The sequence below is a fragment of the Streptopelia decaocto genome, assembly GCF_964273445.1.
Source record: "Streptopelia decaocto genome assembly, chromosome: 7".
In the NCBI taxonomy this organism is placed as follows: Eukaryota; Metazoa; Chordata; class Aves; order Columbiformes; family Columbidae; genus Streptopelia; species Streptopelia decaocto.
In genome coordinates this window covers 18,673,312-18,695,971 of record NC_138661.1, presented here as the reverse complement: position 1 = coordinate 18,695,971, position 22,660 = coordinate 18,673,312, and the positions used below count along the sequence as shown (strand labels likewise).

At 37.1% G+C, this 22,660-nt stretch overlaps 1 protein-coding gene across 3 annotated transcripts in view; it reads left to right on the top strand.

Moving 5' to 3' along the window:
* TDP1 (tyrosyl-DNA phosphodiesterase 1) overlaps positions 1 to 22,660 on the top strand; it is a 48,252-nt gene that overhangs the window by 6,160 nt on the left and 19,432 nt on the right. For 2 of the 3 annotated variants that reach the window (XM_082058687.1, XM_082058688.1), the window contains exons 6-14: positions 793 to 827; positions 3,112 to 3,204; positions 4,949 to 5,119; positions 6,622 to 6,700; positions 8,253 to 8,438; positions 9,191 to 9,290; positions 12,401 to 12,467; positions 18,167 to 18,274; positions 19,853 to 19,955. In XM_082058687.1, coding sequence (XP_081914813.1) covers positions 793 to 827; positions 3,112 to 3,204; positions 4,949 to 5,119; positions 6,622 to 6,700; positions 8,253 to 8,438; positions 9,191 to 9,290; positions 12,401 to 12,467; positions 18,167 to 18,274; positions 19,853 to 19,955 — 942 coding nt within the window. The remainder of the gene's footprint in view (positions 1 to 792; positions 828 to 3,111; positions 3,205 to 4,948; positions 5,120 to 6,621; positions 6,701 to 8,252; positions 8,439 to 9,190; positions 9,291 to 12,400; positions 12,468 to 18,166; positions 18,275 to 19,852; positions 19,956 to 22,660) is intronic. The other variant, XM_082058689.1, reaches the window with a different exon arrangement.

The window sequence follows — 22,660 nt, the reverse complement described above, 5'->3', positions numbered from 1 at the left end:
TGCCATGCAACCCGTGCCAGTGCTCAGTCACCTTCATGGTAAAAAGTTGTTTCCTGATGTTCAGAGGGAGCTTCCTGTGTTTGTTTGTGCCCATCACCTCTGGTCCTGTCACTGGGCACCACTGAGCAGAGCCTGGCTCCCTCTTCCTTGTGCCCTCCCTTTGGGTATCTACACACACTGATCAGGTCACCTCTGAGCCTTCTCTTCTCCAGCCTAAACAGTACCAGCTTTCTCAGGCTCTCCTCATAGGAGAGATGCTCTATCTCTTAATCATCTTAGTGACCCTTCATTGGACTGTTTGCAGTATGTCTCCTCTGTACTGGAGAGCTTGGAACTGGACCCAGTACCACAGGTATGGCCTTGCCAATGCTGAGTAAGAGGAGAAGGATCACCTCCATTGACCTGCTGGCAGCACTCCTGCTAATGCAGCCCAGAACACTGTTAGTCATCTTTGCTGCAAGGGCATGTTGCTGGCTCCTGTTCAAACTGGTGTCCAGCAAGACCCTCAGGTCCTTTTCTGCAAGGCTGACAGTTTCTGAAAATACTGTTGGTAAGAGATCAGAATGTCCACTGAAGCACTTCAGCAAGGAGTTGTGTTGCCATTTAAAGTCTAACTTCTAGAAATTAGAGAGTACATTTGAAGGTGTTGAGAGGAAAAATAATATATTTTGTGATCTGTCCACTAGAGAGCAGTGAAATGAAACAAAAGATCAGCATCTCTCCTCCTTTAACCTTCTTGCATATAGGAATGCACAATAGGAGTTTTTAATTACCAACTTTTTAATTTTATAGGCTAAACTGGATATTGCATTTGGAACTCACCACACGTAAGTAACAGTTATGAAGCAGAAAGCTCCACTTCGAAAGATGACCACAGAGTTGGTACATGCGGTTACTGTGATTGAGCTAGTAACTAGTGTCTTAAAGTATTTATGGGTTAGGAAGACAGATTATTGCTGTTGCGAAAACACAGTTCTGAGGGCCTAATGTATATTGGTGAGTTTAAAAGTAGTATCTTTTATGTTCTATGTAGATCTGTTTAATTTATCTGAAAGTTATTTTAAAGATATAAAACTGGGTTTTATAGGAATTGTGGAGTCTTAAAGAAAAAATTCTTAATTATTTTGTATTTATAGATAATAGGATTGTTGTAGTTTAAGGAAACAAATCAACTGTTAGGTAGATATGTATAAGTTAAACAATTGCAGTCAGTCAACTGCAGATCCTGGCTCTTAACTTATGCCTTAATAACAAAACTGTAATGCAGACTTGATCAGCCATTCACAGGGTGGACACAACACTGATTTACTGATCAGTTTTTGCAGTTAACATGGATGATCTGGAAATAATTACTGAAATTTGGAATCTTTTAAAATAAAAAAAAAAAAAAAATTATATTTTACAAATGTGCCAAAGGGAATTTTGTAGATGGCAAGCTGCAGATAAGAATAGGTTTGATCTTATGTGTTGTAGCAAAGACCTTTGGTTTCAGGACACTGCAGTAGTTTTTAATTAAACCTTTTGTTTAACTTGGTTTATGAAACATGGCATTGCATTAAAACATTGAGCTGAAATGCCCACTTAAGGTACATCTGTGTTTCTGGTAGAAAACGTACTGACTTCCACATTGCCTGTTTGGAGAAGACTATGCAAATAAAGGAAGGAAATTGGCATTTTAAAAATTTGTCTTGCTTCTCTCTCAGATTTAGTGAGGGACATAGAAAGAATTGAGGTTCTTTTTCAAGCTAGAGTACTTAGTTTAAGCAGCAACTCTCATTCTCTGTATGCTCAACTTTAAATTTTTTTTCTTCCACCATGCTTTGGGATAAATAAGTGATAGTGATGTTAAATGCTACAGTTCTTTAAGCCTGTGTTTTAAAGGGTTGTTCTGGGTAGTGTATCTCTGAATGTGTTTCATTGCAGATGTAACAGAACAAGTAGGTAGACCCAGTAAACTGGGTCTTGGTGGGTAGTGAAAGAGTTTTGTTCCAAGAGAAACTCAATACATTTCACCCCATAAAATATGAAGACTCAGATTCAGGTCATTCATGTTGTATGATGTAAAACTTCAATTGCATGTCAATGATTTTTTTTTTTTTTTTTTTTTTTTTTTTTTTGGTAGGGGTGGTTTTGGTCAGTTACCACATTCATACACCTTAATCTTGCATTGTATTTTGCTGTAAAATACTTACTTTACTGTTAATTCAAGTTGTGCTTAGGTCAAGGCATAACACAGATGTGGAGAACTATTTTGTAGTTAGCTGGTCTTGCATATTGCATAAACTATGCAGTAAGCACAGGTATTTGAATGTTAGTTTCTGAGCTTGATAACATTAAAACCAGAAACTACTGAATAAATCATTGTCTAAATTTGAGCCTATTTTGATTTGTGTAACATCTCACCATGGGACAGCAGTGAAAGCAAGCGTGTTTTTCGTTACGTCTTTCATTCTTGTGCACTGGTTTCTGTGGCAACCGTCTCATCCTTCAGGTTCACATGGATATGCTGTCTTTACACAACTATTGAAAACTTGTGTATGAAAATTTGGGCAGTTATGTTACAAAAATACAGACTTTTATTTTTAACTTGGTTAGTAGTTTTAAACTCTTTTGTGCTGTAGCTTGAGTTTAGATGTGTGGTAGATAAACAGCTTTTTTACCATCCCCATGGTTGGTTACCTACATACCTTCTTTTATTTTAAAAGTTGTCAGTTTAAGAGAAGCAACGTAGGTTTTAATAAATTCAGCTATATGCAAAGGCCTTCTCATGTTCCTTAGTTCTTAACTGCCTGCAAAGGAATAAGTTTATCCGAAGAACATGGCAAATACAGGAAGTATTCTGCAAGTATTCGTCGTTGCTTTGGGCAATGAGTTGCATGAGATGTTAAGCTGTACTCTGGAATATATTGTATGATGCTCCTGACAAAATATACAGGAATAGTCTAATGACTGCCATATGAACTTGGCATGCACATGGATTGAAGTCTGTGTCTTTGCACTTGCAGAACAAATCTTTTTAAAATGTTTATCTTGGAGCATTTTAATGAATTGTTAATTTATCTCTTGTTCTCACTGTACTTGAAACAAACTATTATATATCTCTTTTTAAAGGAAGATGATGTTGTTGTTATATGAAGAAGGTCTTCGAGTTGTGATACATACATCCAATCTTATTGCTGAAGATTGGCACCAGAAAACTCAGGGGTAAGCAACAATCTCTAGCAGGTCTATGTTCAGTAATTTCTGTAGGTATTTGCTGCTGTTGGGGACAGGATACCAGGTCACATGATCCAGTGCTACAAGTCTGAGACTCCTGAGAGTGAACTATCTGGCAAAACAACAACAAAAAAATCAAACCTAGAATGGTGGTAGTTGTCTAAGCCTGAACACTACTTGCTTTCTGCTGTAAGCAAAATAGTGTCCTAAACTGGGTATTACCTTAAACTCAGTCCAACTGTTTTAATATCGTTCATTATGTCATGATGTCTCTTTATGGAAAAATCTCCTACCTATAAAGTACACCTAATACAAATGTGAAGTAGATATTTAAAAATTATCTTAATACTGCAAGAATAATGTGAATGTGCAAATAGTCTTCTGCTGGGACTGTATCTAGAAAGTAACTTAATAAATGCTGGGCAGCACTGGTTCCTTAATACAGTAGATGACCCAGTATCCACCCAGTATTTTCTTGAAAGGAATTTTCTTCCTTTTGATGTGTGGAGTTTTTTTGGTGCAGTTAGTGGGGTTGGTTGGTTGGTTGTTTTTTTTTTTTTGTTTGTTTGTGGGGTTTTTTTTTTGTTTTTTTTTGGTATAAGTTTTCCAACTTAATGGCCAGCTTGGAACTTTTGTGTTTAGAGCACAAAACTTATGACTAAGTGGCATGTTAATATAAGGTCCCTCAACCCCTTGCTTTCTTTGCCATTTCAATGGGGGCATTTTTTAGTTAGATCTCAGCAGTAATTCAGGGTATAATATTTCTTCATCAAACTAATTGAAAATGACTTTTCAAAAGTTACTGTCACCTGGACATCCATTTTGCTGCTATTGAATATGGCAAGGTTTTGAGGCTTTTCACTTTTCTGAGGCAAGCTCTCATAAGGGTCTTCAAGTGGCAAAAATATAACCAAAGGCCAAAAATATAATTTTGGCCTTTAAATCTCTTACTTAGAGATTACTTAAGTATCTTTTGACAGTTAGCTTTTCAGAAAGCCAAGAAGGCATGAAAATACCTATTTGGGATGTTTAACAAGTTGCCCTACTTGTCAAAGATGAAAAACATTTTTCTTCTTAGCTTTTGCACACCACAATAGTATGTGGTACCACCAGTATGATGGTTCACTAGCTTCTCTGCTTTGTAGGCTTGTGAATTACCAAGGATGGTATCAACATGTTGTAAAGTTGATATTGCAGAACCTTTGGTTTTCATGGCTCCACTAATGTGGGACTGGAAAGAAAAGCTAGATATTTTCCCTGCATAGTGCCCAACCTGTTTTATTCTGATGGAAGATCCTGAAAGGCAAGTTATCATTGTGGGCCACACTTCAAACTATGCAGAATATTCAGACACTCTAATTGCTGTTTTTCTACATCATTGAGCAAACCAGTAGCTTAGCAGAATGCATTGTGGTGTCCTACTCATACAGAAAATCTTGATGAAAGGACTACTGGTTGGTAAGTCCCAGCCTAGCCTGTTGAACAGTGATGAAAGCTGTAAACATATGCATGGATAAATCTCCTAATATTGTTGTTTTCAGTTAAAAGTATTAATTTTGTATTATTTAATGTAGGACTTGACAGTTCTGTAAATGTAAAGGCAAGTCACTTTATACTTAGTTTCACAATAAATCTATATAGTATTCATTTATGACCTTCAGAGGTGTTTTAATAGCTTCCTAAAACCATGTGTTAATGTGTGGTGTCCTTGTTTTTATGGCTTTGTTTTTAGAATATGGCTAAGTCCTTTATATCCAAGGCTGCCTCAGGGAACAACTGGTTCTGCTGGTGAATCTGAAACTAATTTTAAATCTGACCTAATAAGTTACTTGACAGCTTACAATTCTCCTGCGCTCAAGGAGTGGATAGATCTCATTCAAGAACATGATTTATCGGAGACAAGGTATATATTATCTTGTGTTAATAGTGACTTGTGTGCCTTTTTTCCCCCCCAAATTAAATATATGTTAGGGTTTGTTTTGTAAGCTTACTTTGTTTCAGACTTTAGTGTTCAAACACGAGTCTAAGTTCAGGCACTTACAAAAGTCTATGTTACCCAGATTATGTTAAATTGACCAATTTCTAGTTTTATAAACATACATTTTAAAGGAATGAAAAAAGATGCATCAGCAATAACTTGACAGAAGATAGCTGTAAGTAATTTGGACTCAGTTTCGTTTAAGTCAGGCTGGCTTAAATATTTGCTCCAATAAAATTACCAATGGAAAAAACTGTGTTATATTTGGTTTATCTTTTAAGAGGGATCATATAAACAAAGCACATTTTGCCTGTTACAGGCATGGATCATGTCTGGTAGGAAATCTTATGTTAAGCAATAGTATGCTTTCTCTTGAAACAGTGTTCTCTTATATCACATTGTTGATATTACTTACGATAATTCAGGATGCTTTATTTACTTCTAATAGATACATCCTGTGTTTCCAGTGAAATATGGTATTTACTTCAGAAAGCCTAAATTTCCTTGGCTGATTAATAGGCAAAAATTTGTTGAAAAGAAAAGCTGAAAAATGTCATAAACTGGTGGAAATAGAGACTGAAACCTTGTCTAGCTTAATATATAAAGTAAAAAATGTGCCTTTTTTTCTTTACATAGAATGTTAGAAGGTTGGAGGGGGTAAAAAAAAAAATGTACATTATAGTCAGGTGAGCTAACAGCCTGAGCTGCTGTTCTTATTCACCTGGTCATCTGCATGAGCTTGGACATGTTGGTTGAGCCCTAGCTGATGTGAGTTTATGCATGGGTTAAGGAAGAGTCAGTTGTTAGGGTGAGGATTGGTTCCTTGCCATATAAAATGTGTAGGGAACATTAATTCGTGGATAAAGCTAGGCATGAGATGCAGTAAGGAGCAGCTTCTTAAACCATCTGTTGTGACTGGGCAGCCAGCTCTCTTCTTTTTTCAGCACAAAGCCAAACAGGTTACTAAACCATTATTAGGAAGAGAGTTGAAAAAGCTGTATTTTGTATTCTGAACTACTAGGTGCCAGAATGAAATCTCGTACCTGTATCTGCTGATTTGGATGTAGCAATAGATTGGCTTTACTCAATATTACATGCCCAGTTCTGTGCCAAACAAAGAGCCATTTGTATTTATTGCTAAGGTCATCTATTGTCTGTGTTTTTGTACACAGAAATAGATGCAGTTCCTGTCTATGCTGTCGAACAGCCTGGTAGTGCATGACAGCCATATAGGATGCTAATAATAAATGGTACAGCTGAAAATCCACTCTTATAATATAAATCTTAAGTGTGAAAGATTAAATACTTCTGGTTGCACTTCTGTCTTCAACCTTGCTGTTTGTTAGGTTACTTAAATACCTTAATACTTTACAAACAAACACCTCAGAGCTGCAAATAACTTGATGTTGGTTTTTTCCTTTCTGTAGAGTGCATTTGCTTGGTTCTACCCCTGGACGATATCAAGGTAGTGATAAAGAAAAATGGGGTCATCTTAGGCTCAGAAAGGTACTAAAACTGTAACCTTTTTTGTTGATATCCTTTTAACCGTAAATATAATTTTTGGAGGGCGTTCTTCAGTCCTTTCAATTTTTCCAGCAATGATTGGTGATCTTTTAATAGATTGCTACATGTTAAGGATAACGTAAGCTTGCAACTTATGACAGTGTAGACTATGTACATAATATTCCTGGGCATTATTACCATGGTCAGCTTGTGATCTGAATTACCATGTGCTTACAGATATGTGAAGAGTCACCATACTTAATCTGCTGGTGGCATTTCTAACAATTGTGACACTCAGAATCCAGTCTTCTGTGACTGAGAACCAAATATAGCCTCTTTCAAAGGCACTCATTGAGGAGTGACCTGGCAAAACATCAAATTAAAAACCATTTTGCACATGGTCGATGTCATCAATTCAGTCAGGTTTTTAGTTTTGTTTTACTACATTTCAAAGATCTTGTGTGGTGGGTTTTTTTGTTTGTTTTTTTTTTTTTTTTTTTAATCAAGTGAAAAATTAGGAACACGCATCACTCCCCCTCACATTATTTAGATAAGCTGTAATGGTAAATCTTCACAGAAGGTTGCGTATCTCAAGTTCTTTGTACCCCTTCTTTTCCAGTATGTATTTAGAATCAGGTAAGGTGTTTCATGTCTTTGGTTAAATGCCTCTCCTAAGTGGGAAAATTTCAACCTGCGTTTCTTGCTGAAGTGGTATATGTCAAATACTGTCCATGGCAAAATTCAGTGACATAAAAAAATGTCCATCACATTTTTTTCAACACAGGGTGACTCTCTTAGACCTCCTCTTGCTCGTAAAGAGCTTACCCTTCCTGATATATGTTGTCTGCATGTTTCTGGTTTTTTTTGCCTAGTAAGACACTGAATGAAAACAGTGGCACATGGTTCTGCGATTAAAGAGATGATCTTTTTTTTTGTGACAATGCAGATAGACCTGGTGACACTACACTGATGAATGTATCTGTTTAGTTATGTGTCCTCTCTAGAGGGAGGAAGATGTAGTCCCTACCTACAGTTTAATATGTGCTTGTATCCATCTGTTTTTAATGTGACTTTAAATTCTATTCACAGCTAAATAACTTCTCTAAAAGGATTATTTCATTTTTCTCTTCAATTGTTCTTTTTTTCCCTCCTATTGTAGACTTCTTTTATAGATGGGGCTTTAGGACATGAGAGCAATTTTATGGCCAACAACCACCAATATAAAAAGATTCAGTTGTTAAATTTATGTTGACTTCTGAAGCTTATGTTTAATGTTTTTAGGAAGAGCTGCTAGCATTCTTTTTACGTGTTACTTCATGGTTGGCTTTGGCAATTTTGAATGTAACTTGAGATATTTGACCTTCTCTTGAAGGAACAGTGGTTTATTTGGAGAGCCTGATGACTTTTTTTTTTATTGCAAAGTTAGATAGTATGAATGTTAATTTGTTTTGTTGTCAGAAGTGAATTATAGAGGAGTTATATTGGAAGTGATTTCAAACCTCTAAGGTTTTCTTTACCTGTTGAAATCTAACAATGTTTTAATTTCCGTCACCAGCTTTTGAAGGATCATGCTTCGTCAATACCAGCACGAGAATCCTGGCCTGTTGTTGGACAGTTCTCAAGCATTGGTTCGCTGGGAGTTGATGGGTCCAAATGGCTGTGCTCAGAGTTCCAGGAGAGCCTGGTGGCTGCAGGCAGCAGTGTGACAACTCCCCTTAAATGTGATGTTCCAATTCATTTGGTATGTCTTTTAGATGCTAGCGTCCTTTATTTAACATTTATTCATTTGTTGTTTAAGTCTTAGCTATTGGTTTGCTTTTAACTTTTGGAAGACATTAATGGAGTTTTGATCCTGCAGTAATAAGGATGCCACTTTAACATTTGTGTATGGCATACTAAAAGATGTACTGTAATTTCCATCTTCATGACACTAGAGTATATATAATCTAATCAAAATGACATTCTCATTATGTAGCTTGTCTTCTATTGAGTTTTGTAGATGCAGCTGTTTCTGATACAGAGATGTTAATGAACACTGAGTGATTAATACCTAAAACAATTTTTTTTCTGAACTTGATTATTTTGGTCAGATATTAGCACAATTAAGTGGAGGAGGAGAAACAAGCTTCTAACAGGAGCTTGTTAAATTAAGGAGAAAATGTCCAACTATGCCATTACCATGTTCTATTAATAATTGCTCCTGCATGCTTGTATTTGAGATCCAAGTCTAAAATCTCATAAAATAAAGTTAGGAGCTTACTTTTGCCACTGTGGAAAGTGGCTGAAGCAGGATTGAGTCTTGCTAGGTTATTTTAGTAAGCTCTGCAAGAGAGATAAAATTTACTTAAAACTTTTTGTTACTGGTATACAACTACTTTTAAGCTGTAGTGTAATAGTACTCATCCTGAAAAAATTAAGCTTTTAATGTGTTTTTCTCAAGTAAGTTTTCTTTAGGGTCATTTTTGTCTGAGAACTGACAGCTTGTGTATTTAGAGCTGCATTATTGAAGTTACTTTTTCCCCCCCTGCCCCCATCTCCATGAAGGTTTATCCTACTGTGGACAATGTGAGGCAAAGTCTGGAAGGCTATCCTGGTAAGCATATGAACCCCCATTTATTAGCTTTTTGTGGTCATAATGTCCTGTGAAATCATTTCAGTGGTTGGTCTTGAATAAACATGAAGTTGTCATCTTGCTGAGAACTTGGTAGTGGCAGTAGAATCCCTGTATTACTGTTACTGGAGCTCTGACTCTGGCTCTCCTATTGCGATTGAAAAGAAAAACCTTTGTGGGCATTGGTATATAATGTTTAAGTGTGTATAGCTGTATTCGTATGTCATTGTATAGGAAAAAACAGCTCTTGCTCACTGTTCCAACTCCAGTCATGCTTTCATTTTGGCAGAAAATTCAGGTTTGAGTGTGCCAAGTTCTCTGTGTGTTTGCGGTGTCATCCTACACATCAGATATAATGGAGAAGATGATGTTTCACTACTCATTAGTCACTTTTTAAATATTGCAATATGCAATTGTTCTGTTCAGTCTTCCCATGTTTGTGTTAATGAAGTCAGTGTATTTGTGTAGAAAGCACAGCCCCAGTCAGCCTGAAGGAGGAAGAGGTGCTGTAATATTCTGATGCAGGGAAGCTTGTTTCTCAAAAGCAGGCCCTTATGGGGGTTACACCAGGGCATGCTAAGGGAGCTGACTGATGTCAGTGCAAGGCTGGTGTTGATCAGTCTTCAAAAGGTCAAGGCAATTGGAAGAGATTCCTGAGGACTGAAAGAAAGGGATTCTTTCCTTTCTTCATGAAGGTTAAGAAGGAGGATCTGTGGAACTATAGGCCTGTCAGTCTTGCCTTGATCCCTGGGAAGCTGATGGAGCAAAGAATTCTGGAAACCATTTCCAAACGTGATAAATGAGAAGGTGAATTGAGTAGTCAGCATGGATTTACAAAGGAGAAATTATGCTTAATTGACTTGATATCCTTCTGTGATGAGGTGGCTGGGTTGATAAATGAGAGGAGTGCACTGGATGTTGTTTATCTTAACTATAATAAGGCTTTTGACACAGTCTCCTGTAACATCCGTACAGACAATTTGATGAAGTTCAGGCTGGATGAGTAGATAGTGAGGTGGATTGGAAACTGGCTGAACTTCCAGGCTTCAGAGGTTGTGATCAATGATACAAAGGCCAGTTGGAGGTCAGCCACTAGTAGGGGTGTGTGCCAAGCATTGATACTGGGACCATGCGTTTAATATCTTCACTAATGACCTGGATTGTGGTGCAGAGTACATACTCAGTGAGTTTGCAAATGTTACAAACTCAGGAGGAGTGGTTGATGCGTCAGATGATTGTACTGGCATTCAGAAGGACTGTACAGGCTGGAGAAGTTGACAGACAGAACCCTCACAGAGTTCAGCCGAGGGCAATGCAAAAGTACTGTGCTGCAGCAAGAATAACCCCAGGCACCAGCACACCGGGGCTTGACCAGGGGAAAGCAGACTTGCAGAATAAGAGCTGAGAGTGCTGGTGATCATTAGGCTGAAGATAAGCCAGCAATGTGCCCTTATGGCAAGAAGGTCAACAGCATCCTGGGCTGCATTAGGAAGCATGTTGCCAGCAGGCTGAGGGAGGTGACCCATCCCCTCTGTTTAGAACCGGTGAGACCACATCCAGAGTGCTGCGTCCAGTTGTTGGCTTCCTAGTGTAGGACGGACATGGTCATATGGTCATGTGAACCAAGGCCACAAAGATGAATAAGGGATTGGAGCATCTGTCATGGGAGAGGCTGAGAGAGACCCATAATTCTTTAGCCTGGAGAAGAAAACTTTACTGGGAGATCTTATCATTGTGTATTAAATACTTGATAGGAGGATGCATAGTAGAGGCAGATTCTTTACATGGGGACCAGTGAAAGAAAAGAAGCAATGGACAAAAAATTAGATACAGGAAATTTTGGTGTACCCTTAGAGCAAAAATGTTTTCTGATGTTTAAATGGAACAGGTTGCTCTGAGAGGTTGTAGAGTCTACATTCTTGGAGATACTCAAAACCTGACAGTACTGAGATAGTGCTGTTTGACTCTTGCTTTGGGCAGGGAGTTATTCTGTTTGATCTACAGAGGGTGCTTCCAGCTTCAGTGATTCTTTGGCATTGCTGAATCCATAAACATGTTCCTGTTCCACACCAGATACCTGTGCTCCTGTGTAGTATGGAGTAGCTGTTGAACTCCTCTAACAATTGGTAGAACACAGGGCCAGCAGGAATGCTTTCAGCTCTCTTGATCTTTCCTCTGAATTGAGCAGTGTTTGGACAGATGTAGAAACTGCAACCAGTGAGTATAAAGGTATCTATGGTTCCCACAAATAAATAAGGATCTTTTGAAATGTCTCTGGTTGCCTACAGCATCTGTTTAGCAAAGTCGATACTCTTGAAATTCAGAGATGCAATCTGCAGTGACTCGTTACTGTCACTTTTATATTGTGAAATAACTTGGTGAATTATATAACTCTGTGCAAATGAACAGCTTGGTAGGCTCCTGTAGTTAGTCCATCCCTGGGAGTAGTAAAGCTTTTTTAATAGGTCTTTATGATGTCTTCCAGGACAGGTTGAATGCAGTAGGTTTTACATCATGGTTTTAGTACACAGTACTAATATAACTCAGTATGCCATGGCTGATTCTTCTTTGTTAAATCCATTTCAAGAAATCACAACATGCATTAGCCAAAGACTAAATCAATACAAATACAATTTCAGAGAAGTTCTTGCTCTTTAAAATAATGCTGTTTGGTGTTGTGGGTTTTGCTGATGTTTTTGGGGGGGCGGGGGTATTTGGTTTTGTTTTTCTGAAAGCTATTTGTTTTATTCACTCTATTTTGTTTAGGTAATTATTCTAATCTATTGATACCAAGTGGTATCTTAACAAAAAAGTTACCCATAAACATCTCTCTTCTAAGAGGATTTAGTTCTATGGCCTGTATACTGTTTCTCATTTTCCCAGTGTAAATCTGCTACTTAGTGTTTAGGAACTTGGTAAATTAGAATGAAAAAAAACCCCACAACCTATATAACATTTTATGCTACTGGAGCATTTAACCATTTTCTGAAAATAAGTTAAGGATAGTACAGATAACTTATTCCCCAACATGCTTTCTGTTTATAGAGTGTCTTTCAAAAAACAAATGTACATGTTCTATTTTTTTCCTTAAGCTGGTGGTTCGCTTCCGTACAGTATACAGACAGCACAGAAACAGCTGTGGTTGCATTCCTATTTTCAGTAAGTAGAACTCTTGTGTGTGGTTTGTTTTTTTTTTTTGATTGGACTGTATGTTTCAACTCTTTAAAAGCTTTTAGTTCCTTATCTACTGGTCTTATCTCCAAAACATATTCAAAATGTGCTCTTTACTTGCAGAAATGGTATGGGATACTGTTGCTAATGGAGGACACTACCAGATTTTGGATTCTGTAAACTTCTATTTAAGCTTTCCTTCTCTGAACTGGAATAATGTTAATCCTCTCTTCTTTATTTTACAGTTGTATTTCACTTCCCCACTTGTGCCTCAGTATTAACAGGATTTCAGCTGAGCCACAACAGGGTTTGGAAGGCTTTTGTTTGTTTGTTTTTTGAGCGTACCAGCCCTGCTGCAAAAATTCTCAGTTCCTTTATGGTAACATCATTTGTTCAATGTGCCTGACGTTTTCCATTAGAAACTTCTATTTTCACTTGCTACTAATGTTGCCAAATTCTAACAGTCTGACACATTCCATGCCAGATGTCTCCCTGAGGCTGAATCTTTAAAAACTTAAGCATGTTTTGAGAACAATGGGAAAAGTTGTTTTGTAAGATCAAAAAACCAAAACCTAAATCTGGTAACCTCTTACAAGACCACAGGTCCCCGTTCCTTTCACCAGAAACTTTTAACTCTTCCAGGTGGAGATTGCACTGGTGAGATACTTTACCAGTATCTAAGTAAGAGTTAGTAAAGTTGTGTATGTATTCAGAGGGCTGAGAATACAGTTGCTGGTTGCAGAGAGCATCCTCTATTCTGGAGTGAATGTGACTGCTGCTATGAGCCTTACTGGTCAAAGTCCAAGGAATGGATCTGGAACTGGAAGCTTGTGAGGCTTTGTCTGTCCTGCCTTTGAAGTGTGTGCCCTGTGACCAGAGACAGCAAAGGAAGAAAGCTGCAAATACCTTCAAGATTGTTCAGTCATGATTCAAAAAGTGAGGAGATCATAAAACTGGGGGTGTTTGTGCAGCCTTAATTCAGTTTCTGTAAGCGTATATGTCATGATAATATTATTGGAAGAAAAAGGTAAACTTTTTTCACTTAGTCTCTTACTCAGTGCACAGAACATTACTTGATAATGAGACCATTCATTGTTTTATTCCTGTTCAATGCAAAAACACCCACACACCTGTCTCACTGGGCATATTAGGGCCCTACTCTGGCAACAAAATGGCTGTTTTAAATTCATCTCTCAAATTGCTTGCAGATGACAAGTGGCCCTGCATAATTGCACTATAGTGACTATCCAGAAGCAGATTGTTACCCTGCAGTAATAGAAGACACTAGCCTTTGAGGAGAGCTTGTATGTAAGCTGTTACCATAGAGCAGATGACATACAGCAGCTTCTTATCCATGATAACCTGAGTGACACAGAAAATACTAGGTCCTGTTTTCATAGAATGAAATATAAGATGAACTGTTTTAAAGAGTTGCCACAATGCAAAGCTTTGGGCAGTAGAGGGGTTATAGGAATTTTTCTTTACCTCACTGGGAAATAAAACAAAACCAGCAAGAAACTAGGGATCCTACCAGAGCTGAAAGAAGATGAAAACTTTATACCTGAAGTAAAGGAAAAGGAATAGCTCCTTTTTGCAAGTAGGGAGAGACTAATGGAGTTGGAAAATGGTGTCCCTATAGTATCACCCATAGAGTCAGAACCTCTGCTCCAGCCATACAATTTTTATAATGTCTGTGGGCTGCTTTTCTATCTATTTTGTTAGTTGAGTGTATTTAACTAACCTGCAGTGCAGCCCTGAATTGTAATTTCTCAAATTTCTAAAAAGGATAAGGTGACTAAACTTAATATTGATTTCACTTTTCTGATCATAGCAAAGGATTACTAGACTGCTTTGTTAGATTAGCTACGGTGGAAACGGTGCAACTTGCTCAGTTTTTTCCTCTGGTAGGGTTACTTTTTCTTTTTCGTATTCAATATTACAAACTGATACAGAGAGATTTGCAGCATTTAACGATTTCTGTTAACTGCTGCTTTTGAAACACTAGATCAGCTTTAGTGTACATAAAACATTGTATTTTAACGCTCATTTTAATTGGTTGTCTTTTAGTACTGCACACATTATGTTTGTGCGGTACCATGTCAAGCTTTATTTTCAAAGAATGGAAGAAGTTGGTTTGACAAGAGCTTGTTTAACTTGCTGCTGTTGAGTCCATTATTGTAGTTGTTTTAGAGCTTTATCTGTTCTTTAGGCCTGTAGAGTTTTAAAGAATAATCATCTTTCTTCTCAGTCTGAAGAACTACTGTGTTGTTCCCCTAACATCATAAAAGATGAGAGATATGGAGCATTTACACAGAGGACCAACTGTTCTCTTACGATTGAGACTAATGGTGTGAGTTGTTCTAAGTGTGCTTGAGCTTTGTTGCCAGCATCTTGACATGGAAAACCCATTCACTATTTGAAGTAAGAACTAAATGATGAAAGAGGGGATGTCATAAAAAATTACTTATCCCTGGCTCTGCCTATGGATCAGTTGTGTGTGCACAGATTAATTTCTAGGATGTTAGGATTATCTGTTTTCCCTGTCTCAGTAGTTCCTCTTGTAAAGGGGCCCATGTCTGCTTCCTTAGCTCATGTGTGCCAGAAATATCAGACATTGGTGACAGTTGATGCTTGCTGTATGTCTTCCAGCTAAATGCGCTGTGATTGCCGTATAGTCTACTTTTCAAAATCAAAAATTCATTGCAGAATAAAACAAATATTTATCAAAGGCTTAAAACCAAAAACCATACTTCTGAAATTCTGGAAGTGGTTAAGTACACATGAAAGCAACAATTTCTAAGCATTCACATTTCTAGTGCAATGCAAGCGAGTGCACAGTATTTTCTGTATTGTAAAAAAATACCTTATTCATTGTACAGAACATTTTTTTTCCCCTCCTCCTTTCCCCCTAGAAAAGTGAAACTCAAAAATAGGAGGCATAGGAGGGGCAAAATCTCTTGCATTTTAAGAGCTGGAAAGTAGATTATCTCTTTAATTCAGTGCACCTAATCATCACATTAGAGGCTGTGTAATTAAAAAGAAAAAAGAAAAGCTGCTGACTGACTGAAATGCCACGAAGACTGTGAGGGAGGAAGTAGCAGCAAGTTACTGGTAAAAATGTCAGGATTAGTGGTCTAAAGTCAGTTAAGCTGTATTAGTGATAAGGAGTTCTAGGAATGTAAAAGAATTAAAAAAAATATCAAAAAGGCTTTCATGTTTTACTGTTCAAATTCTGATAACACCTACTCACACCACACTTGAGGTTTTAGTTTATGTGGTGCTGTGACCTCTAACTGTCAAAAAAAAAATGACTTGAAGCTGTGGTTTTGCTCTGTAAAATTTCTCAAAGCTAGTTTCATTTAATTTACCGTATTTATTTCTGAGGCTGAATATGTCTGAAGTTTGCTGCAACATGAGATCAGCCCTGTGTTCATCCTTTGCCAGTTGCATTCTGATTAAAAGTTTACAGCTCAAAATATGTCAAGTCAATGTGACTGAAAGTAGCCTGAAATTGATGTATTGACATACACTCTCATCCTTGCTGTGCAAAGCAACTGCATTTGTACATTGCTTTAGGCTTTTTCTAATATGTTTTGGCTTTTTTTTTTCCTAAAATGGCAGGAAAGCTGAAATTTAGCTGTATTAAGATTATAGCTGTATTAAGCTATAGTGTGTATATATATCTACATATATATATATAAAAAATATATAAGTTCTATTAAGGTGTATATAGATTAAATGAGATATTGTATGCATCTGAAACCCCTTCCAGTTCTTTTCATTTATCATTCTATTGTGTAGTCTGGAGATAAGCCGACTTAGTCTGAAAGGAAAATGTTTCTTAAATACTTTATAGCTAAGAATGCTTTTACTATAAGCGTCTGAGTTTCTCAATGAGATAATTACTTTAAAAAACAAAACCAAAACACACTTAAAGACACGGGGGAAAAACCCAAACTAATCAAAGAACATAATCACTTTCTTTCCCCTCTTTGTCCTTACATGTTAATATTTGTGCTGTTGTGTTAAAGAAAATATAACCAAAAATGTATGCTCCCCTTTCTGATTTTAACTTTCTGGAATACTAGTTTCAACCACTTGTAACTGAAACTAACTGCAATTAGATTACTGTAGAATGTAAATGAAAGAGAAGCAGTAGTGCTGTTGCTGAAAGATGGTACTTAATTGCATCTGTCAAAGATTATAAGGAGGCAAAAGGGCAGTAGACTGAGCTAGTATCTCAAAACTATTGCAGATAATGGTGGAGGCAAAAGTTTGCCCTCAAGTAAGGCGGTGAGATAGATCTGAAGAAAATCTGTGTTCAGTTCCAAATTCTACTGTTTTTCCTGTTTTTTCATTCCTACACTGTTACCGGAGTTACCCAATTATTTTTGTGCCTTGAACCTAGTGTCTTCCTGAACTGTCAGTTGTGAGATAAAAGCTATCAACAAGAATTGTTGAGATACTGTACAGCCTTAAAATCTGTATGTATGTGAAGTATGGAGTGCTGTTTCTATATCATATGTCTTAGGCTGTTCTTCAAAAACAGATTTCAGTGTGGCTTGCATCAGAATATAAAGATCTCTAGGTTGCTCCAAACACATGTTCAGTGTCTCAGCTCTTGCACTTTAGGGAATACAAGACCAGTTCTCAAAGCAGTTTTCTTTCTTTCATTGGAGAATAGGGTTGTTATAGTAAGGAGGTCTTGACCCCTGAACTGCAAGGCCCTTGACTCATGTGAAAGTTAGTGCTGAAAGCTGACTTAGGCAAAGAGTTCCAGCCCTTACACTTCAGCCTTCTTAGGCTTTTAAAGGAGCACAGTTCCCTTAAGAGTTTTTTCAGAGCTGATCAGTTCTTTTTGATTTGCCTTTTAGAAAAGAATGCTAAATTAGGGAAATGAGATTGTGACAATCAAGACTACAGTCTATTATATTCCAGACTGAGGACAGAAGTCTCTGGGTAGAGGAAGGTGTATTTGGAAGCCTTCTTCCTGACTTTCAGTGAGGACTAACAGCTGTGAGTGGAAGGTGCTTCTAAATACCATGATTATGTATCTTCAGTTATGGACATATATTTACTGCTTGGTTACAGTTTAATTCTGTAACATTGATGCTAAATTACCCCAGCAATGGCTTGTTGTATTAAACAAGTTTATAGATACATACGTAGATATGACCTCTGCTCTCTTAAGTCCTCAAATTTCTCAGTGACTTAGGGGCACAGCAGAGGGAAGAGGTAGCATAGTGTCAACAATCTATTGATTATTCCCTGACTGTGCTTCATGCTTAATAAATTGTGATGGGCTTGGGCAGTTTTGCAGGGATTAATTTGGTGTCAAGCTCCTTTGATGTAAAAGCATAACCATTTGATAGTCTTTAAAGAAGAAATATTGGTGGGAGTTTTGGACTTGGTTTCTTGGGTGCTAGCTAGAGTAAAGGAATGGAAAAACTGAGAAGAATGGTTTGTTTGCTGATTTATTTGTAAAGAAAAAAATCATGCCCTTCTGGCTTCGAGTAAGATTGGATTTCAGAATTAAAAAGTCAGTTAACAAAGTATTTTCAACCTTTCTGTACGGGGTGGGGTGGTATTAAAAGTGATGGTATTACCAAAAACATGGCACTGTAGTATGGTGAGTATCTTTTAGACCTCAGTACTGTATCTGAAAATAATTCCTTTTGTTTTTCTAGCAAATGGTCAGCAAACATCTCAGGTCGAAGTCATGCTATACCTCACATTAAGACATACATGAGACCCTCTCCTGACTTCCAGAAGATTGCCTGGTTCTTAGTTACAAGGTAAACAGCTAACCAGATACCTCTGACTTAAAAAAAATAATTAAAAAAAAAAAATATATATATATGTGTATATATATATACATACACACGTATACATATATACACATATATAAAGTTCTTGTCAATTGCAGGCTCAGGTGAGTTACTGCTATAATCTTTATAATATGATAAGTAGTTATATGAATTTTTGTCTATATTTAATGTTTCCTTATTGCATTGTCCTTTTGGAGGCTGCAAGTTGAAATGATTATGTCAGAAACTGTTGGCAGTCACACCAAAATCTTGTCTGAGCTGTAACTGCAAATTTCAGGGTTCAGCACCACTGAAATGATAAGTATTTTTAAACCTTGGGTTGAGTTTCATTAACATGTGCTGTACATGAATGTGCTGGTTTGTACAAAATAGACATGAGTTAAGCCTAAATCTATCCTTGTGCTGACTTATCATTACAAAACGTGTAGACACCTCATATCTGGAATCTGACCTCTTACCAGATTGAGTTGTTCAGCAGTCTAACTTGAAGTCTAGCTCTGTATTTCTGTTGTTTGGTTTTTAAAGAAGCCAAAAGAGGAAGCAAGAAATTTCTTGACATGTCTTGATGTGTAGGAAGAATACAGATATGTTTCAGTTTTGCCAAAACTGATTTTTATGCTAGCCTATATACTGTTGAACATGGTCGTTGTATCCTTACTCTTAAATACTCAGTTACTTTCATCTTTTTCCTCTTTATATTCTGGTTCCTTACATTTCATCATTCAGTGATATTGTTACCTGCAATAACAGTTATGATTAGGGTGCTTTTGAAAGGATTTGAGTCATTCAGATTTTATTTAAGTCATTCAGATATGATGCTGAATCCACCTAATAGGGAGAATAATGGTTGATTTTTATTTTTTCTTATGTTTCTTCTATTCCACCATTAGCTACTACAAAAAGCATCCAGTATGTGTCAGTTAAAACCAAATGTGTAAGCTTTTTCCTGTAGAAGTGGATTTTGACAACAGAACCGAGTTTATTTTTTGAATCCCAACTTGATCTACTTCATAGCTGATATTGTTGAAGGATCAAATACAACATGGTGCTGAACAGCCCATTAAAATAAAAATGCCTCTTCGATAAATACTTGTTTTTATAAATATTTCTAAGAGTGAAATGCCAGGAGCGAAAGATATTTTTAGCACATGCAAAATGCTCTATACTGAATGTATTATAATGTAACTAGTTATGATTGCACTAGCCTTTGATTCTCCTAAGTCATCAAATTGAAGCTATTTACCAAGTTTCTTTCTGAAATATGCAGAGAAGATTCAAAAGGTTGAATTTGTCTTGTAGGTCTGTATGACACAAGTAGACTTGTATAATTATCTATGTGTTGGATGAAAACCCTTCTATATATTGTCTCTGCTGCCCCCACTGTGCTGTAAAAAATAGCAATAAGGAATAACACACGAGTCACTTCTTGTGAAAAGACAGTTCTGATTGTACTCCTGCTAGAAGTGCATTGCTACAGCTGTGGCATTTGAGCATTTTCTGCTGTGAAGATTATGCCTCACTGAAGTGCTGTGTTTCTATTTACAGTGCCAATCTATCTAAAGCAGCTTGGGGAGCTCTGGAGAAAAATGGTACACAACTGATGATCCGGTCTTATGAACTTGGAGTCCTTTTCTTGCCTTCAGCATTTGTAAGTTCACAGCTCAAGTACCAATCCTGGAATTTGATGAGATTGCGAATCCACTTACTAGGTTCTGTCTTTCCAGGTTAGAAAGCTAATAGAAAGTGGCGTTTACATAAGGTATTCTTTAAAATAGAAACACTGTTTTCCTACACAATGAGTATGGATTTGGCATTGATATGACTTCAGTCGTTTTAGTGAAAGGCAATAATAATAATAAAAAATTGTGACATATACAAAATGTTGCTGGAAACGATGATCAGATCTCTTCATGCTTCTTGAAACTAGGCTGTGAGTGCATATTCACATTGAAGTGATGCATATGGGTTATAACTTGAAAAATAGTTCCATGTATTGTACTGATTGCTGTTCTTGCTCTTTCCATGAAATGCATTTGGAAAGTCATCTGGCTGTCTCTAGTCAAACTTTCTGCTTTGAGAACAAGTTCTCAAATGTATCTTCTAAAATATCAGGTACAGATCTAAGAACATCTTCATAAAAGGCTGTTTGAAAGCTGAAGGATTGTGCCTTCTTAAACCTGTGTGACAGCAGTCTTGTTATGTAGAAGACAAGTCTGATCCATAATAACTATTACTCTAGTGTATGGAGCACAGGACTGGGCAGTGTGAATTGTTTTTGTGGTAACTAAGGTCTGTCTAGCTTGTAGTCTAGTGCAGTTGTAGCAGATGCCATGGGGGTTAGCATAATAAACAGTATGTATGTGATATCCCTTTAGTATAGGTTCCCTATGATTACTTTTAAAGGCTTTCCAGCTGTTTCTGGGAAGACATTGTTTGGGTCTCCTCTCATGAAAGGCTTCATTGAAACACTGCAAAAATTTGACCTCTTCTGTCTGTTCTTTGCCAAACCTCTGTTTAGGGACTAGAGATAATTCTGCTTGGGGAGTGGAGGTGGGGGCTGCATTGCTTTGAATTGTAAAGACTTTTCAGCAGTTTTCACTGCCTTTTACATTGATATACACATTCTAGAACTGTTTATGGAATGAACCCCAAAGAAAACTTAGTTTTTAAATGTGTAACTGTCCTTGACTTCTGGTATTGTTTTTTCCTTTTGATCAACCTTTTGGAAAAGTCAGTCAGTGTGTCCTTGTTCCAGTTCCAGTCTGCAAAAAGAACAAATTTACCTGTTGCTATATAGCTCTATGTTATTGACATTAGTTGAAGCAGCAAGCAGTGTGAAAACTTCTTGCAGTGCAGAAGAGTCACTGCTGAAAATTTGACCATTAAGGGTATTTTAAAGAAAGTTTAGTTTATTTTTAATGTTTATAGTAGGAAAAAGGATGGAGACTTCATACATTTCATACACTGGGAGCAAGAGCTGTAGTCTTGTATAATATGCGTGCAAGGTAATATCAGACAAATTAGAGAAGCAGGATTTGTCTGCTGACAATCTGCTCCACTGCTTCCTGTGCTGATTGTTGTGACTGTCCCCTAGAAAAAGACTGTAATAGTGTTATTGTGGTGCCTTAGCTACACTTGTATAACTGTCAACTTACCACAATAACAAAGTTCTAGTTTTCACTTTGGCAGTACCCACCTTCTCTCTTAAGAAGAAAAAAGTATCATGAAGAATACAGTGTCTGTGCTTCTTAATTTTCTTTTCGAAGTTGAAAATAAACATGACTTTAATATAGTCAGTGTCAAATGCAAAAGCTAGGGACCAATATTTTCCAAACTAAACTTTCACTTGTACCCTTAATGTGGTTACAGAAGCATAAATAAGCTGCATGGTGGGGAGGGTAGGGATATGGAATGGAGTTGTTTGGGAACCCAATGGATTTTCAGAGCATGCAGAAACATTACATATCAGGAAGATGAGTCACTGCCAACAAGTGAGTAAGTACTGCTGGAAACAAATTGAACTATAGGCATCAAGGATTTGAATGGCTGATGTTTTTTATTGCAGTGTAAATTGATCGTTAAGACACATGCATAACACAATTTTATATCTAAAAACCAAAACCAGCTTAATGCACACGTGATGCTGCTTTTTGGAGAATTGCCAGTTGATGGTTATAAGACTAGAGTTCAGTACAAATTGGCAGAATTATCTAAGAACTGGAGCTAATACAGAGCCATGGTAAGTATCATGTTATGATGACTGCGTTAGGGGGTCCATGTTAGTTTAAGGCTTCTCCAGGCATATCTATACAAGCTGCTGTCATCACAGTGACATGCCTTTCATTAATGCATTTGTAATGTTTTAGTAGATACCAATGCTTTTGGCAAAGTTTTTCCTTTATGTTGCTTTAGGAGTCTGCACCTCAAGAAGACGGTTCCAAATATCTTTAAATGGTATTTAATTTAGCATCTGTTATTTGAGAACTTCCTCTAAGGCAATGTTTCTGTCTAATGATGCTCTGCAGTAGATTTTCTAGTGACAGGATTTGGCCTTTGGGATCTCAATTTATCAAAAATCATTAATTTCAACCTTTAAAAATGAAAATTTTGTCTATTTGGCCATCAGTTGTCATCAAAGTCCATAGAAATTTTGTATCTATATTCAGTAAAAAAAGGAGGCTTCAGGAGGAATTGAAGTAGTTACTCGCTAGAGTAAATTAATCCCATTTCTATACATACAGCATATCAAAACAACAGAAGTTACTGGTACAAACCTGGCCAAGCTCTTGATCTCACAGAGTAGTTGTAGGGCGAGTTCAGGTTTGCAGAAAGGATGCTGACAGTCTTGGGATT